Source organism: Mustela lutreola, chromosome 8, assembly GCF_030435805.1.
Source record: "Mustela lutreola isolate mMusLut2 chromosome 8, mMusLut2.pri, whole genome shotgun sequence".
NCBI lineage: Eukaryota > Metazoa > Chordata > Mammalia > Carnivora > Mustelidae > Mustela > Mustela lutreola.
Window position 1 is genome coordinate 151,420,950 of NC_081297.1, and position 18,914 is coordinate 151,439,863.

The 18,914-nt window shown below is 60.7% G+C and overlaps 1 protein-coding gene across 4 annotated transcripts in view; it reads left to right on the forward strand.

Moving 5' to 3' along the window:
• Nucleotides 1-16,575, forward strand: part of SHANK3 (SH3 and multiple ankyrin repeat domains 3) — a 51,528-nt gene extending 34,953 nt beyond the window's left edge. For 2 of the 4 annotated variants that reach the window (XM_059187420.1, XM_059187421.1), the window contains 2 exons: nt 3,510-5,763; nt 14,090-16,575. In XM_059187420.1, the coding sequence (XP_059043403.1) occupies nt 3,510-5,763; nt 14,090-14,687 (2,852 nt within the window). In that variant the 3' untranslated portion in view covers nt 14,688-16,575. The other 2 variants (XM_059187423.1, XM_059187422.1) reach the window with 2 other exon arrangements.
• The last annotated feature ends 2,339 nt before the right edge of the window (nt 16,576-18,914 follow it).

Sequence of the window (18,914 nt, forward strand, 5' to 3'; positions counted from 1 at the left end):
ACCTTCCTGTGCCTTCCGTTGACAGCAGCATCCCTGTCCCTGGGTCTTCTACCCTGGTTGCTTCCTCTGTAGCGTGAACATATGTCAGGTTTCTAACCCTAGACTTGCCTTTGAACCTGCCTGCCCCTCGCCCTAGGTATTGCCTTGTATCTCTTTTCTCCTTCACAGCCAGTTTTCTCCAGAAGCCACCTATGTGTGCTGTCCCCTGTCCCCAACCTGCTTCTCAGCCTGGTGCAGATTAGCTCTGTCCCTACCTAAAACTGAAATCGCTCCCACTAGCGGGCACCAGTGGTTTCCAGGGTATTCTTCCAGTGAACACATGGCCAGTCCCTCCAACCTCAGCGGCATTTGGTCTTTCTGTTCCCTCCATGACACTCACCTTCCCAGGGCTTTAGGACGTTTCTCGGTTCTTCCCTCCGTTTTCAGGCTGTTCAGTCTTTCATGCCCCCCTGCCCCAAAACACACCCCACTAAGCATGGGTCCTTCGAAGAGCTGTGTCCTTAGTTTCTTTGCCTTCTGCACCTGTCTCCTTGGGACCTCATCATGCCCCATGCTGCTCTCACATCCCCACTTAGCCATCTCTCTAGACCGGGTCATCTCAAGCCTCACCCACTGCTCATCGCATCTAGGCACCCTCCCCTGCCCACCTGTGCATCCGTTCACCTACAGACCCGTCCACTTGTCCGTCCATCTGCCTATGTGTGCCCCACCACACCCATGATCTGTTCACCACCCAAGTAATGCTTACTTAGCACTTACTACACCACTGTTTCCTGCACACTGGCTCATTTAAGACTTCAGTAACCCTGTTGAGGTAATATTATTAATACCTCTGTATTACAGATGAGGAAACAGGTAAAGAGGTAAAATGACTTGCCCAAGGTCACACAGCTGCCTTACCCGTCTTCTGGTAAGATATCAGGCCAGCCCACTGCTCAGGTCTGGCCAATGGGGGCTTTCTGCAGAGTAGACATCACCCTCCGTCCCTCTGGTTGACCCACAGGGCTCTTCATTGCCTTGGGACCCTGTGGACCGGCCCCAGGTCTCTCCTGCTTCATCTGGGAGGCATCTGTCTCCATTTCCCTCTTACCAGGTGTACCAGAATTTGCTGTTTTGCACCTGCCCTCACTCTGCCCAGATGGCCTGTCCCTCAACCTAGCCCAATGCTGGAACTGACTGCCACGGGTGCAGATCTCAGTGTCTGCCCTGTAGGATGTGAGCCTCTTGGTGGGTTTTCTCCTGGACCCTCCTGTGCAGACTCCATGAGTGACTGAGAGGGGTTCATCTTCAGTCTCCTGGCCCTGGCCTGCTGCTTGTCACCAACATGTTGGCCGAGGTGTCAGATTCCCAAGGTTTTCCCCCCTTGTGGCCATGGGCACACGATTTGGTCCTTGAAACTTCAGGGCCCTGATCAGTAACTTGAGGACTGTCTCGTGCCTGCCTTCAAGGCTGCTCCGAGGCTGACCCAGTGGGCTGTCCTATGGGCACAGGACAGGCAACAGCTGCTGGAATTGGTAGACACAGGCTCTGCACCCTGAAGCTGGCACACAGTAAATGTTGGAGAAATGCTTGCTGTGTTTGTTGGGCAGGTGTTACCAGATTACCTGGGCTGGTGACAGAACCGATTTCCCGTTTCATCCCAGCCAAGTGACTTGTCTGCACCCTAAGTTAGAATTCGGCATGGCAAATCTGCTTAGGGGAGCTCAGCGGGGGCTGACGTGCTGTGCAGTAAGTGCAGTGGGGAGGGGACCTGCAGCGAACCCGGCCCCAACGTCTGTGTCCAGTGGAGGGGGCGGCAGATTAAAAGTGGTAACAATGTGTAAACCTGGTGATTCACAGACCTGTACCCCTGGGGATAAAAATATATGTTTATAAAAAATTAAAAATTAAAAAAAAAAAAAAAAGTGGTAACAATGAATGGGGAACTCAGGCTCCTCACCGGACACTTCTAGGTGCTCAGTCCTGTGCTGCATGCTTTAAATGCCCCCCGCACTGGCACCCCAGCACAGGGGCCAGCACTCCTCCCGAGGTTAGGGAACTGGCATGTGAGGAGGTTAAGGAACACCAGCCGGTAACTCTAATGCTGGAGTTCAAGCCTCAGTCTTTCCAGGAAGGCCCATCTCTGCTGTGCCCAGGGTCCAAGAGCTGTAGTACAGGACAAGATGGCAGTAGCTTGGTGTTGGAGGCCTGAGCCAACCAAACCAGTGGCTAAAGGAGGGGGTGGCTGGGAACAGGCAAGCTGCATGGTAGCGAGTTCATAAAAATGTGACCAAGCACAGAGTGAAGCCGGGTGTAGATCCCCAAGGCACTCTGCCAGACACCGTGTGTGTCCGCACGGACGGGCCATTCATCCACTCTCCTCAGAGCACTTGCAGTCTAACGGAACATGCCTGTAGCACAGGGGTCCACACCGTGTCCATTAGTGCACCTGGGAGGTCTTGCCAGGTTCTGGCCCGGCAGAGGCCAGTGAGGGCTCTGAGCATTCCAGCTCAAGTCTCGAGCAGAGCCTTACTTGTGCACATCGAGGCAGACAGAGTGGGTGTCATTTTAAGACTCTGTTGCTCATGAGATAAAATTAAGTTTCAGAGAGGCTCAGGGCCTGGCCTGGGGTCACACAGGCAGTAGGGAGTAAAACTCAAACGTGTATCAGGTGCGTAGTCTAAAATGCCATTTTAAATTCTTCCTCCTTCCTTTTCACTCAACGTTACTGAGATTTAACCACTAAGGTTACCACAGTGACCGGGCAGTGTCTCTCAGTCAGTCCATCTGGGTCTCTGGGATGGAGGGTCTCCGGGCTTATCTCTTCCCAGAGCACCTTCTCACCTGGGCACCAGCTGTCTTTCTGCCAGATGCATGGCACAGGTGGCCACAGTTGGCTTCCCCTGTGACCACAGTCGCACCGCTCCTGCTCTGGGAGCGCATCCCCTAACTTCTCCCTTCCTCCCGTCTCTGGTTGCCACCAGGGAACTCCCAGCAACCCCTGCTTGTTCCACTGTTGTGGTGTGGCCTTGCTCAGTCTGGGGTGGAAGCCAGCCGCCTGCCTCTTCTCTGCAGCTCTGTCTTCACGACTGGGATGCTGTTCGGGCCCTCTCAGTGTGGTGGGGCTTGGGCGGGTCTTGGCCCCAACCCCGTATACCTGAGTCCTTTCTCAGTCCATCGGTGGAGGCCTCCTCGGCCTTGTGTCAGAACGAATACCTTCCCCAAGTCTTCCCCAGAGCCTCCCAACCCAGCTGGGGGCTTGGGGTGCAGAGCCTGGGTGTTGGGAGAGGAGCCCAGACTGGGGGCCTTCCTCGGATTCCATGCTCTGGGCTCTCCGCCTCCCCTTTGGTCTCCAACCCCAGCCTCCAAGCCCTCCGTGACTCCGTCCTTCCAGTCCAGTTAGCGCTTCCCGCCAATTTCTAAGGGGGTGTCTTTGCAACCTTTGTGTCTGGGACCACGGCTGCCCTCTGCAGAGGGTGGGCGCTGGAGTCCGCGAGGGCCTCGTCTCACTGGACCTACTCTGTCCGCAGGGGAGGACGAGAAGCTGGCGTCCCTGCTGGAGGGACGCTTCCCGAGGAGCACTTCGATGCAAGACCCTGTGCGGGAGGGCCGCGGGATCCCGCCCCCGCCGCAGACCGCGCCGCCACCCCCACCAGCTCCCTACTACTTCGACTCCGGGCCGCCCCCCGCCTTCTCGCCGCCGCCCCCCCCGGGCCGCGCCTACGACACAGTGCGCTCCAGCTTCAAGCCCGGCTTGGAAGCGCGCCTGGGCGCTGGAGCCGCAGGCCTGTATGATCACGGCGCGCCGCTGGGGCCGCTGCCCTACCCCGAGCGGCAGAAGCGCGCGCGTTCCATGATCATCCTGCAGGATTCCGCGCCAGAGATGGGCGACGTGCCCCGGCCGCCACCTGCGGCCACCCCGCCAGAGCGTCCCAAGCGTCGGCCGCGGCCGCCAGGGCCCGACAGCCCCTACGCCAACCTGGGCGCCTTTAGCGCCAGCATCTTCGCGCCCTCCAAGCCTCAGCGCCGCAAGAGCCCATTGGTGAAGCAGCTCCAGGTAGAAGACGCCCAGGAGCGAGCGGCCTTGGCCGTGGGCAGCCCAGGCCCCACCGGTGGCAGCTTCGCCCGCGAGCCCTCCCCAACGCACCGGGGGCCTCGGCCAAGTGGTCTCGACTACGGCCTTGCGGACAGCCCCGGCCTCGCCTTTGGGGGCCCGGGGCCCAGCAAGGACCGGCGGCTGGAGGAGCGGCGCCGCTCCACCGTGTTCCTGTCGGTGGGAGCCATCGAGGGCAGCCCGCCCAGCGCAGACCTGCCCTCCCTGCAGCCCTCCCGCTCCATCGATGAGCGCCTTCTGGGGACCGGCCCCACCGCCGGCCGTGACCTGCTCCTGCCCTCCCCCGTCTCTGCTCTGAAGCCATTGGTCAGCGGCCCAAGCCTTGGGCCTTCAGGCTCCACCTTCATTCACCCACTCACCGGCAAGCCCCTGGACCCCAGCTCCCCCCTGGCCCTTGCCCTGGCTGCCCGGGAACGGGCTCTGGCCTCCCAGGCGCCCTCCCGGTCTCCCACGCCGGTGCACAGCCCTGACGCTGACCGCCCTGGGCCCCTGTTTGTGGATGTCCAGGCCCGAGACTCTGAGCGAGGGGCCCTGGCCTCCCCAGCCTTCTCCCCAAGGAGCCCGGCCTGGGTTCCTGTGCCTGCTCGCAGGGAGCCAGAGAAAGCACCCCGGGAGGAGCGTAAGTCGCCGGAGGACAAGAAGTCCATGATCCTCAGTGTCCTGGACACGTCCCTGCAGCGGCCAGCCGGCCTCATCGTCGTGCACGCCACCAGCAATGGGCAGGAGCCCAGTGGGCTGGCGGCTGAAGAGGAGCGTCCGGGCACCCCAGAGCTGGCCCCCACCCCCACACAGTCAGCAGTGGTGGCGGAGCCCCTGGCTAGTCCCCGGGCTCAGCCCCCTGGCAGCGCCCCGCCCAGCGAACCCGGGCCAGGCCAGGGCAGCTCCGAGGAGGAGCCGGAGCTGGTATTTGCTGTGAACCTGCCGCCTGCCCAGCTGTCCTCCAGTGACGAGGAGACCAGGGAGGAGCTGGCCCGCATTGGGCTGGTGCCGCCTCCCGAAGAGTTTGCCAACGGGGTCCTGCTGGCCACCCCACTTCCTGGTCCAGGTCCCTCGCCCACCACGGTGCCAGGCCCGGCCTCAGGGAAGCCGAGCAGCGAGCCACCCCCCGCCCCCGAGTCTGCGGCTGACTCAGGGGTGGAGGAGGCCGACACGCGCAGCTCCAGCGACCCCCACCTGGAGACCACGAGCACTATCTCCACGGTGTCCAGCATGTCCACTCTGAGCTCGGAGAGCGGGGAGCTCACCGACACCCACACCTCCTTCGCCGACGGACACACTTTTCTACTCGAGAAGCCACCAGTGCCTCCCAAGCCCAAGCTCAAGTCCCCGCTGGGGAAGGGGCCGGTGACCTTCAGGGACCCGCTGCTGAAGCAGTCCTCGGACAGTGAGCTCATGGCCCAGCAGCACCATGCCGCCTCCGCTGGGCTGGCCTCCGCTGCCGGGCCTGCTCGCCCTCGCTACCTCTTCCAGAGAAGGTCCAAGCTGTGGGGGGACCCCGTGGAGAGCCGGGGGCTCCCTGGGCCCGAAGATGACAAACCAGCTGTGATCAGTGAGCTCAGCTCCCGCCTACAGCAGCTGAACAAAGACACACGCTCCCTGGGGGAAGAGCCGGCTGGTGGCCTGGGCGGCCTGCTGGACCCTGCCAAGAAGTCGCCCATCGCGGCAGCTCGGTGAGCAGGGCGGTGTGGGGAGGGTCCTGTCCCGGGTCCACAGCCCCTCTGTGGTCTTCCTCTCGTGCGTCCACGGTATCCTCTGTTCCCCCTCCACAGTCCATCCTGTCCCTTACCTGTCCGTGGCATCCCTTACCTGTCCACTCTGTCCTCTGTTCGCCCTTGCCGTCTGTCTGAGACAGAAGTCTCTTTCGGGGGTCTGAAGTGTCAGGGCTGCTGTTCTCTCCATCCCTGTGGTGCTGGGAGTGGGAGCTGGCCGCCGAGGAGGGGCCCCAGTGGGGCGTGAACACCTCCACAGCCCTTCTGGAGACGCCCTGCCGCGGGTTCCCGTGGGCTGTCACTCTCTTGCTCCTGACTAAAGCTGCCTTGGCTGTCAAGGGTTGTTCTCTGGTCCATTCTGGAGTTGCCCCCCGCCCCCCATGGCCACATGGCTGCTACCACCACTCCTGGAGCTGCCTCTGGCCTTGCTTCCTTTGGAGGCTTAGGGAACACGGATTCCTTTTCCTTTTACGACACACCACCAGCTTCCTGTTTGCTGTCTCTCGCTCTGCCTCCGTGTCCCTTAAACAGAGCCCAGTGCATGGTTTTCAGATGCATTTAGAAGCCGTTCTTTGGTGGAAGTCGCACTGCCTCTGCACCCTCCATCTGCCCTCTCGCTTTCTCCATACTTCCACTGTCTGTCTGTCTGTCTGTCTGTCCTCTCTTCCTACCTCCCAGCCAGGGTGGGGACCCAAGACGGGAGGGGCTGAGCAAGGGGCTGGGGTGCTGCTCTGGTAGAGAGAGCCGCCAACGCCCCTGGGCTGATCCCTTGGACATTTCCTTGAGGACCCCATTCCCAGGGCTCTGCTCCTGAAAGGGCCTCTTGGGCCTGTGGGCTCCATAACTATGTGGGAGAGCTGGTTCCTGCCCACTGGTGCCGGTCTGAGGCAGAGCTGCTCATCCCCTGGTGGGCCTTTGTCGGCCCTCTTCAAGCTGCCTTTGCCTTCTGTGCCCCGTAGGCCCTCCTCCCTCTTCTGGCTCTGTGGGGAGTGTGTGGGGTGCCACCACCTGGCTCCTCCTCCTCGTTCCCTGAAGACTAGCTTAGCAGGCCCTTTCCTGTTGGCCTCAGAAGGCAGACTTCCCAAAGCAGTGAGGGGTTTGGGTCTTACTCAGAGGCTTGTCTGATTTACCTTCTTCAAAAGATGAACTGGGGCTTGGGGAGCTCGCGGCGCCTCTCCTGAGTAGTCCAGGAATGTTGTCCCTCAGCCCCTGTCATCTCGGGTGCTTGCTCGGGGGCTCTCTCCCCGCAAGGCCTCTTCCAGCTTCCAGCTGAATGTGAAAGCCCTCTTTCCAGCAGGGCACTGTTGAAAATGCCCCGCGAGGAGGCATGGCCAGGGGTGTCCATTTGGGATGAACAGTCCAGGTCCTGGGCCTCTGCAGGACCTGGCCCCTAAGGGTGGTGGTTCCCTGACAACCCCCACCCCGACCAGCCCGTCTTCATTTCTGCTTCTCCTCCCTCGACAGGCCCTCCATTCCTCTGTGTCCCTTGGCTCCAATGCAAATTAAAGCCATTTAAAGTGGGCAGCACCATGCCTGGTACCATGCAGGCCCTCAATAAACATTTGCTGAACAGATGAAAGAACTGAGCTGAATTAAGCACTGTCTTTTGTGATGTGAGATCTAGGGAGGCGGCTTAAGACCAAGACCACTGAGGGACGGTGCACGGTCGGTTCAGGGTTACTGGTTCTTGAACCCCATGGTCAGGCTCAGGTGAGGCCGGGGCTTGTCATCTGCTCTGCCGGCTCCCGTAGGCGTCTGGGGAAGGATCTCGAGTTCCATGGTTCTGGAATGGAACAAACCAGCTGGTTTGTTTTCTCTTCTGGACGCGGGCTGGGGAAGGGCAAGGCCCGCCGCTGCAGATTTCACAACCCTTCTCCACGGGTCCGCAGGAAAGTAAGCCTCTTTTGCTCAGTACTTTTTACAAAGCTCCAGCCTCTGACTGGCTTCACGTGGGTCCCCTGCTTTCCTCTGAATGAGTCACTGGGGTCAGGGAGAAGTGAGGCTGCCATTGGCCAGGCCCGAGTCATCTCTGTCCTGGGAGCCGAGGCTTGGGCTTGCCTCCCCTAGCAGACAGGTGCTGAGAGTGAGGGAGGGAGGTTCTTGGGTTCCAGATGCCAGATGACCTAGAACAACAGAGGTCCCTGTGACAGGGCCCTTCCCAACTTCAGCAGCTGGCTTCATTCCCTGGCATCAGCTTGGGGCCAGAGGACCCTGGACCCCACCTCTCAGCTGGCTGCATCTGAGCTTGGTAGTCTGCAACCAGCCCCTTCCCTTCTGTGAACGTCAGCCCTTTCCTGTGACATGACGGGGGTGACACACGGCGTCACCTTGAAGCACAGAGCTCAGGTCTGCAGCATGGCAGGCTCTCACTGTGTGTGCTCAGCCAGGCCCTTTGTGGGAAATAAGAGTGCCAGGTGCTAGGGGCACCCCAGGGGTGTGGTCGTTTGGGCGTCCGACTCTTGACTTCAGCTCAGGGCATGATCTCAGGGCTGTGGGATCGGGCCCTGTGTCAGACGCCGCATTCGGTGGGGGGTCTGCCGGAGGTTCTCCCAGGGCCCCTTTCCCTGCCCTCTCTCTCTCTCTCAATAAATAAACTTCAAGAAAAGAGTGCCAGCTGCTGCCCTAGAAGACGACAGGGCCCATGTTTCACCTCTGCAGCAGCTCTGCTGGAGGGACAGCAGTAAACTCTCCATCTTCCAGGCGTGAGAACGAAGCGTGTGAGCAAGTCTGCTGCAGCCAGGAGGTGGTGGTGTGTACCTGGCCCTAAGCCTGAGTCTCTGTTCACCGTAGTCTGGAGCCTCTGTTGTGAAAGCCCTTCTGGTGACAGCGGTAGTCCCTTTGCACACGTGTTCATTTGTTAGACTGACACCTTAACGGGTCACGTGTATCCCGGACAGCATGCGTTCTCTGAAATCACTGATGCCCGAGTCCCCACAGTGCCACTGGATCAGTCCCGCCTCCTGGGCCATCCTTCTGCCCTGCCTTCCCCTTTCCACGCCCCCCTGCACTCCTTTCTGCTCCCGCTCACACTTCTTTTCTCCCTCGGTGCCCCCTCCTGCCCTCAGACCTGGGTGAAACCACAGCCCTGGGGAGCGGGCCCCACTGCCCACCCTTCGCTTCTGGCTCCCGGCTGGGGGCCGAGCAGGGGATGCTGTGGCCACGTGGAGTCTGTGTGGCTGGTGGGGGCCCTGGCGTCTTCCTCTCGCTGCTCTTGCTCTGCAGTCGGCTATGGCCAGAATCTAGCACTCACCTCTCGTTTCATGCTGAACTGTTAGTGACACTGTCTCTTAGAGGGGTGTTCAAAGTGTGGAAATCCTGACATCTGGTCCTGACATCCTTCTTCCCAGGACCATTCCTGGCAGAGGCCCCCGAGTAATATCCTTGGCCACCTGGGGGGGTCACACCTCTGAGCCTTGGTCCCCGGGTTTCCCTGATTTCAGCTCCAGGCCTGTCCCTCTCTTCACCCAGTGGGCATCCCAGGACAGTAAACACCCCTTCCGCTCACTTCCCCACTGACAGCCCCGATGCAGTTTAGTCCCAAGACATTTCTGCAGCCCTGGATCTTCTTGGCAGCTCAAGCTGCCCTGTGTGCCACAGACTGGAAGCTCAGGAACTTGAAACGATTGGCTCTTCTGTACTGGGGCCATCTTTCCAGGTAGAAGGTCCAGGACCTCTGGCTTTCTGGAACATCAATCCCAGACTATCCACCGGCTTGATGCTTCCAGCTTCACGTCTAGCTCTGGTTATAAACAGAACCTCCATCTTCTCAGAGCCCCACCATGGTCTTTGAGGCCCACACGTGCACCCAACTCCGTTTGTCTTCCACACTGCACGGGTGGATTGGAATCCCGCATGTGGTCTGAAGTCCCTGGTGGCTCCGAGCTCCACAGGGACACCAAGTTCTGCGGTCTCAGTTTTACATCCGTCTGCCCCCACGTCGAGTTTTACTGGAAGACATTCCTGGAGACATAGCTTTGCAAATATGAAGTCAGAGGGTGTATGTCCTGCACACATCTTTGCCCTTTGATGTGCTCTGTGCTGTGGCCTCTCAGCTGTCAGGTCTCAGACAGTCACTAATAAGGGTCACACTCTCCCATCACGGGGTAGGAACCTCGCTCTGGTGACCTTCTGTGGGCCCCGTTTTTCTGCCACAATTGGCAGGGATCTGGATCCAACCCGGTGTGACGGCCAGTGGTAAAGGCCTGCTGGGTTTCTCCCGGGACCTGGTGGACACTGTTGCATGACAGGCGGGGCACTGGGGCCAGGATCGGCTTTGTCCTCATAGCTCCCACGCACGCGGGTCCCTTCCTTCAAGAGCCCTGAACCCTGCTGGGAGGGCAGGAAGGGCTCTCGGATGAGGGGATGCAGAGACACCGGGAGTGTGCTGAGGTCGCAGCTGTGAGTGGATGTGGGCGGTGAGAAGGCGCCAGGCTGGAGAGGGGGCGCCTCGGAGCCTGCAAGTCTGTGTCTAGTTGTGCTGCTGTTGAGCACCCTCTCCCCGGGCAGGGCTCCCAGACCACAGAAGTCCCCAGACCCAGACCTGCCCTGCGTTGAGTGCAGCAGCAGAAGGCCGGAGCCAGATGCCAGGACCAGAGCTTGGCTTTTTCTCGTCTGTTGGTACCCGTGGGCCAACAGGTAGTCAAGCCTGGGAGAGATATGTCAAATGATTTTTGTTGGATGGCGTTTTTTTCAGTAGAAGTTGTGTTCCTGGTTTTGTGCTAAGGACTAGGAGTCAAGGAGAACCGTTAGGAAATGAGCTGAGCGGTCCTGAGCGAGACCCTCAGATGAGTGGACCCTTCGGTGGCTGAGGGGTGGGCATGGGGATGAGGACCTGGGGCAAAGCTAGGAGCCTTCCAGGTGAAAAGAAGGAGGAGCTGATGGTGGCTCCCGGGTCCCTGATGTGGGGAGGACTGGGTGAAGGGAGAGCGTGTTTGGTCCCCGTGGAGAAGTGGCGCTCAGAGGTTAGCTGGGCCTCTCATGGAGCCACAGCTAACAGGGGAATGCACCACCCCGCCCAGAGGAAAGTGGGGAACAAAAGGAGAATCCGCAAAACCTGTCTAGGAAAGAAGGGGTGGAAGAAAGGTCAGCAGGGGGTCCTGGTGCTCCTTTGGTAACTACAGGGGTGTGTGTGGGGGGGGGCAAGGCCAGACCTCAGTGGCTGAAGAGTCATGAGGCAGTGAGACAGTACCACATTCAGATGTTGGTGGAAGAGGTGCCCGGGGCATGGAGCCTTGCTGAGCCGTCTGGAGGAGGCTGCTGGCAGCATTCAGGGGTGCCTGGTGAGGTACCGGTTGTTAGAGGGTGGGCAGCCCAGAAGCCCTCTGGGAGGCTGGTGGGTGCTGTGATGTGACCATGCCATGGTTGGGCCTGGCTGGGGGTGTGTGTGTGGTGTGATCAGACAGCTGAGAGCAGTGATGGACAGTGATGGGTGTGCAGAAGGGTATGGAAACTTGGCTATGGACACTGCTGGAATTCCTGTCCAGGGGATGATGTGGGCTGTTCCCTGTTCCCCAAAAGGAAGGGGAGGAGGAGCAGGCACTGGGGCCATGGGGACCCCTCGGCCATGCCCTGCTGTGTCCGGGGGCCTTGGGAGCGCCCAGACTTCCTTAGGCTCTTCTTCTAGGTGTCCTCCCACGTCCAGCGTGCCAGGGTACCTTTGGGACTGGCCATCTCTCTCCACTCCCAGCCTGGTGGACCAGGGCACCTCCTGGCAAGGGCTCATCTTCTTGCCCCCAGCACCTCTCCTCAGGAGGTCTTCGTGGGTGCTACTAGAGCCACCTGCCCCCTCCGCCAGGCAGGAAGGCTCCAGCACTGGCCAGAAAGGCCTCCTGGAACCCAGACTCTGCTCTGGGCTCAGGCCAAGTCTCTCCGTTGCACTACCCAGCACCCACCCTGTTCTCTGCCTTCCCAGCTAGGCTGTGGTCCTGCCAACTTGTCAGTATGCTTCTGTCGACCCTTGGCTCCAGGCACACCCACATGGTTCCACTGAAACCCAGCCCTTGGGACAGGGCTAGGCAGGGTTCCCTCCTGAGATGCAGGGCTTTGGGCTGGGGTCACTGTGAGGGCTCTAGTGGGGCTATCCTGGGCACCATTCCCTCAGCATCTTACCCAGCACTGCCCCCCACCCGCACCTCCAGCAATCACCACCACCTGGGCACCCACCACCTGCTGCAACATCTCCCTGGCAATCCTCCCCTTCCCCTACTTTGCCCCAAAGCCTAGGTGGTACCAGGGAGGACAGGTGTGGTGGGAGTAGGGAGGGTTTCTTCTGGTTGGTGTCTGTCCCCTGAGCACCCCAGGTGTCCTTAGGAGCCCCTCTCCACTGGGGGTCGTGTGTGTGGGAGGCCTGGTCTAGAGGCTCTGCTGTGGGTCTGAGTGATGGGAGGAGGCAGGGGACGGAGGCTGGGGAGAGAAGCCAGTGGGAGGTGAGGGAGTTGGAAATTGGAATCGAGGATGAGTGGGAGATGGAGCTGGATCTCCAGGGAGAGGCTGACCTTGCGCAGGTGTGAGAGGAAAAGACAAAGCCCACATGAAGGGGAGGAAGGGTGCTGAGGGTGCCCTGAGCCCTATGGGACTGGCACCAGTCAGGATTGCACAAAGGTGGGAGAGCCCAGAGGAGGGTCCTGCGGCTGGCTTAGGCAGGGGCAGGGAGAGGGAGGTGGGACGGCAGCCGGCGAGAGGCCGGTCAGACCGCAGACAGTGGACGGGAACAGGAAGCATCGCCTCACAGTGGTCCAAGTAAAGCCAGTGGATGGGCACCGCTCTGATCTGCCCGTCATAAACTCCAAAATAGGTCCCACAGGTAGACCAGGGATCCATCCAGACCCGCCCAGGTCTGGCCTGCAGTTCCCTTTCCGGAGTGGCTCCAGGGTGCCTTCCTCCCACCACACCTGAGTCCCTCCTCCCGTGGGTGTCTGGCCAGGGAGCCCTGCACCTGGCTGGCACACTGTAGCTGTGACTGGGGGCCATGTGCCTGCCTTGCGGCCCTGGCTGCTAACACTCTCTCTCATTGCTCTCTCCTGCCCATCTGCATGTGGCTGCTCTGTCTAGCTGCGCGGTGGTCCCGAGCGCCGGCTGTGTAAGTGAGCATGCCCATCCCATGCCTCTCACTGTCCGTGCGCTGTCCCGGGCACCCTGCTCTCCGCTTTGCTCCGCTTCGTGGGGCTTCTGTCCCACGGACAGCCCCCTCCCCGGACTTCCCCTGGCGCAACTGGGGCGGAGAACGGAAAGGAAGGGGGAGGGACGAGGGAGCGGGACTCTCCGGAGGTCCTCCCAGGTCGGCCTCCCACTGGGGAGCGGCCATGCTGGGGAGGGGCTGCAGGTCTGGGGTCCTGTCAGCTGATGTTGGGTAGGGAAGCGCTGTGTGTGTGTGTGTGTGTGTGTGTGTGTGTCTGCACATACGTGCGTCTCTCACAAGCAGTCCACTGCCATTCCTGCCACACTGCTGCATGTCTGTGACACGTGTGGGTGTTCCTGCGGCTGCAGTGTGCTGTCCTGTGCAGGGAGGCCGCGTGTCATGGGTGTGTCGCTGCCTCACACCTGTCCTGCACACGCGGCTGCTCTGCGTGGGCATGAACGCTGCCTGGTGTCTGTTTCTGACTCATGGGCTCGGTCAGTCTGTGCCACCAGCAGTCATCATCACGACTCAGCCATCCCTGAAGCCCGCCCAGGTTCCTCTGGGTTTCCTCAGGGGCACAGAGCTGTGTGTGGGAGTGGTGAGGGGTAGTGCCACAGTCGTCCCCTCCAGGGCACGGGTGGATGGGGCAGTGCCCAGGGCCAGTGTGGGAGGCTGTCAGGGTTGGGGCGGTCTTCCCTTTGCCGCGAAAGGCTGCCTTTCCTCCGCTGGGCTGCGAAGGGGGATTGGTTTTACTCTATATCCCATTCAATCTAGTCCCCTTCTCCCCCAGCAGGGCCCTGGCTCTGACCCTGGGGGCCAGACAGAATGGCCGTCGTAATCCTCGGATCCCACCTCTTTTCCGGTGGCCCTAAGGCTACCGAGCCCCAAGCTCCGCCCCCAGCGTCCTCCTGGCCGCGGGCCGCGCCCCGCTCCGTCTGCCCCCCGCGTCACCTGGCGCCCACCCCGAGCCCCGCCCCTAGGCCCCCCCACCCCCACCCGAGCGGCCTCCCGCGCTCCCCTCCGCCTGCCCTCGCGTCTCCTGGTGCCCACCCAGCCCCCAGCCCCAAGCTCCGCCCCCAGCGTCCTCCGGGCCGCGAGCCGCGCCCCCTCCGCCTGCCCCCGCGTCTCCTGGCGCCCTTCACCTGGCCTTGACCCCCTCTCCCTCCGCAGGCTCTTCAGCAGCCTCGGTGAGCTGAGCACCATCTCAGCGCAGCGCAGCCCCGGGGGCCCGGGCGGCGGGGCCTCCTACCCGGTGCGGCCCGGCGGCCGCTACCCCGTGGCGCGCCGCGCCCCGAGCCCAGTGAAGCCCGCGTCGCTGGAGCGGGTGGAGGGGCTGGGGGCGGGCGCGGGGGGCGCGGGGCGGCCCTTCGGCCTCACACCTCCCACCATCCTCAAGTCGTCCAGCCTCTCCATCCCGCACGAGCCGAAGGAGGTGCGTTTTGTGGTGCGCAGCGTGAGCGCACGCAGCCGCTCGCCCTCGCCGTCGCCGCTGCCCTCGCCAGCGCCCGGCCCCGGCCCCGGCCCCGGGGCCCCCGGCCCGCGCCGGCCCTTCCAACAAAAGCCGCTGCAGCTCTGGAGCAAGTTCGACGTGGGCGACTGGCTGGAGAGCATCCACCTGGGCGAGCACCGCGACCGCTTCGAGGACCACGAAATCGAGGGCGCGCACCTGCCGGCGCTCACCAAGGACGACTTCGTGGAGCTGGGCGTCACGCGCGTGGGCCACCGCATGAACATCGAGCGCGCGCTCAGGCAGCTGGACGGCAGCTGACGCCCCCTCCCCACGCCCCAGCCGCGCCCTGCCGGCAGGGCCCCCCACCCCGACCCCCGGGCCGCGGGCTCGGCCCGCCCCCCACAACGGCGCCCGGGCCAGGAATGTTGCATGAATCGTCCTGTTTGCTGTTGCTCGGAGACTTGCCCTGTACATTGCTTAGTGCCCTCCCCGGCCGGCGAGTCCCACCCAGCACACGGTCAGGAAGGGCGAGGGCCAGGGGGGCTGGAGCGGGAGAGGGTTGGGGGTGGGGTGCTCCGGCCTGACCATCTCCCGCACAGCTTCTGGTGGCTACTTTCCCAGAGGGGGGGACCTAGTCCAGCATGCGAGGTCAGGACACACCTTGGTGACTCGGGGGGAGGGGGGAGACTTGGGGTTCTCGGTTGGGGGCCTAGGAGCCCCCCTGTTTTGCATATTTTAATCCACCCTATATTTGGAACGAGAAAAGGAACAAATATCTCTGTCCTTAATAGCTTCCCTTCCCCCCCCTACAGCCCCCCACTGGTTCCGCTGTTGCTGCCCAGTCTTCCATCTCTGGCCCCTCACTGCCACTGCCACCCCACGTGGGGCGGGGGACGCTCCAGCTGGTCTGGGGTTGGCCAGGGTCCTAGTAGCCCACCCTGGGGCCCATGGCTTGGCCCTCTCCCATCGCTGAGCTATAGTGTGCCCCACCGACCCTTCAGGTGCTGCGAGGAGGGGCGGCAGGCAGCAGAGTCCTGCTGGGCACTAGCAAGGTCAGGTGACCTGGGTGACCATTGCCCTGGGGAGGGGCAGAGCCCTGGCATCCGCCCCCCAGCCAAGTCCCTCACGTGGCCCCTTCCCAGGAGGGATCTAGCCTCCTCCCCACGCTGTTGGGCAACCACAGCAGAGAAGCCTCCCTGCCTCAGACCCCAAAGTCTCCTGTTCCTGCCCTGTGTGTGTGCGCACATGAGCGAGCGTGTGAAGCTCTGGGTGCGGCTGAGTGCATGGGAGCCCTGTGTGTGCCTGATTGGAGCGCGGTCCCGGGGCTACTCCGGACCTGGGGGGGTCTCCAGCAGTGTGGGCGGGGTGCGCGTATGGGTGTGTGCCATGGAAGCACATCCCCACTTCCAAAGAAAGTCAGAGGCACCCTAGGACCTGCTGTTTGCCCAGCCTGTCCTTCCAGAGCCGCCTCCCTGGTGAAGCTCTGCTGCTGCGACAGGCTCCCAGGGGCCCTTGGAGGCAATGCCCCCCCCAACCTTGGGCTTCTGGGGGGATCATAGAGGACCCCTAGAGTCAGGCCACTGCAGGCCCTGGGGAGAGGCAAAGACCCCAGAGGACACCCCAGCCCCCCTTACTGTGACTCCTCACACTCAGCAATGATCTGTGGGGTGGGGGGGCCCTGGGACGTTTTTAAACCTAGGGTTTGGAGTCTGGATTAAGCTCCATCCACGTCACTCACAAGTTTCTGTTTATATTTCTAGCTTTTTTTAATAAAAAAAAAAAAAACACAGAAAACTGAAGTTTTCACAGCCCAGGGGCCTGGCACGCCGGTCTGTGCCCGCCCGCCCCGCCCTGGCCCACCGGCCCCATTCCCTGGGCAGAGTCACACCCAGTAACCCCTTCACCAACAGACCAGGTCACACACACGGCAGCAGTCACTGTAACAGACTGCCACATACACACTCGGTCTCACACTCACCTGTGGGTTTTTGGTTCCGTTCAATTTGGGTTTTTAACTTTACAGGGTCAGTTCCGCTTCACCCTCCTTTTGTATGGAGTTCCATCCAGGGGATTTCACCCCTACTCCAGTCCTGAGGCCTCCTGACCCTGATGTTGTGATACACCCCACAGAGATCTATGTTTCTTATATTATTATTATTAATAATTATTATAATATTATTATGTAATAAATTTATAAGAAATGAAACTTTTTCAGTTGCCTGTTTGAGGAATTCTTAGGAGCACAAACTGCTGTTCCTTTGACGAATCTTGTCACAAGTATCCACGCCTGGGCGCTGGTAACTCTCAGACCTCTGACCCGGTGTCCTTGCCGGTCTCCATGGCCACACGCTCCGCTTCTCGTCTCATCTGGTACTGTTGCAGGACCCCAGCCTGGGCTTGGTCCTGGGAGGTTTCTCCGTCTGTTTACCAGCTCACCAAGGAGCTGGCCTGGGCTAGAAGTCTGGTTGTCTGTCCTCTGTGACCCCTGCTGCAACCCCTCCCCCGCCATGTCCCTTTGTTTCTGAGTCCTGTGGCTCCTGTCTTTGAACCCTCTCTTGTCTGTCCCAGCTGTCCTGCCCCCATGGCTCCTGCTGTTGTTCAGGCTTTCCTTCTCCCCTCCGAGCTGACCGTCTCAGGAGCCTCCACCTGCCACCCCCCCCCCCAGCCCTGTGGCAAGTCTGCTGTGGCACATGGTGGGGAGTGCTCCGCCCACAGGAAGGGCAGAGGCATCTCAGTGGGTGGGAGGAGGAGTCACAGTGTGGCCAGTGGTGGGTGTTCTCCTGCAGAGTGGGCTCAGGAGGCCCCATGGGAGCTGAGGGAGGGCGGGCGCGGCTGCCCCCCACCCCCCCGCAGAAGACACATCAGGCACCGGTCAGAAGGCGGGGGGGGGGGGGGTGCGGATAGGACACGGTGATAAATGTGGACCTTGACGGGCTATTGCTGGGTCAGGCGTGGGGCCAGTGGGAGACACCACGGGAAAGTGTGAAGATCCCAGAGGGAGCAAAGTGGGTAGAAGAGGCATGAACTCCCGTGTCTTCACTGAGAAGACGTGGGGGCAGCAGAGGGGCTTTGAGGGTGTGAGCCAGGTCCGGAAGGCCTGGGAGGGAGTGGGGAAGGGCCTGTGAGGCTTGGACCCTGAGAGATTTGCCATTTGTCTAGAAAGCCCCACAACTTCAAATTTCCAATTTTTTCAAATTTTTAAGTTTCACTTTCAAGTTAGAAACTGTGGTCATCTAACAAGAGGCCATGAAGGAAGTCAGGAATCTGGGATCTGGGCAAGGGGCTCTCAGTGTAGGGGTGGAGGCAGGACCCCGACTTGCTCTGGACCTAAGCCTCTGCTGGGGGTGGGGGCTGTTATCCTCAGAGCTGCACAAGGAGCCCTAAGTCGCTCTGGGGCTGGGTCCGAGCTTGGGGTAAGCACAGCTTCCGACAGAAGAAAGTAAGAGCAAGGGCAGAGGCAGCCTTCCGGGGACACGGCAACACCCACTCTGACTCCCAAGAGATTTGGGGGAGAAGATGAATATGCCCCTCCCCTCAGAAGGGGAGTCAGACCCTTCGTGCGTGCACACACATGCACACACCCCTTGAGAGAAGATGTGGCAGAGGAAAGTGTAGGTTCAGGGCTGGGGAGTTGCAGCCCCAAACACTTTGGGGCAAAGACATTCTCACTCAGGGCAAAGGTCTCCTCTTGGCCTCGGGATGTCCTTTTGGGGCCCCCAAGAAACTCACCAACGCTCTTCCTCAGGCCTGGAGCAGAGGCTGTAGCCCTAACCCTCCCTCACCCCAGCCACCCCTGTCTGAGGTCCTGTGGACAACTTGGGCTGGCTGGCTGGACACGGTGTCTGCTCTGCAGAGGACCTCTCTGGAGAGGGGTGAGGGATTAGTGTGAGGAAAGATGCGGTGGGAGTTGGACTAGTCCGGTGGGCGGGGGTAGGGTTTGGAAGTGAAGAGCAGGAAGTAGGCTGGGGTAAGCAGGAGGGCATATGGGGTGGGAATGGCAGAGGGCAGGGAGGGAGGTGGGGGGAGGGGCATGGGGTGGGGAACCCTTCATCCTGCTCCCTGTGATGGGAGCTTTGCCTGGGCCTGAGTCAAGCCCCTAGTAGCCCCTGGGACTGTACCCTCTGTCCCTATAGTCTTACTTGTCTGGCAATTTCCTACCTTTCTCGCTTGGGCTTTGGAACACTCGTATTTGAGACATTTGCTTCTTCCATTAGGGTCAAGGACAAAATTAAACCTGGGGGACCGTGTGCCTATCCTGTGGCCACAGGGACAGGTACTGTGACCAGCAGCCCTTTCTAGAACCAGAAGTGAGTGTTACTCTGTGGGGTCAGACAGTACTTGCCTTTTAGAAGCCAGGCATTGGGTCTTCCACTGCGTCATCGCGTGACCCCAAGTGTTTTGAAAAAACTAGGTGCTGTTTTCATCTTGAAACTTAAAATATTTTCTTTCTTTTTAAAATTTTTTTGACGATTTTGTTTATTTGAGAGAGAGCGAGAGAGAGAGAGCAAACACAAGCAGGGGAGCAGCAGAGGCAGAGGGAGAAGC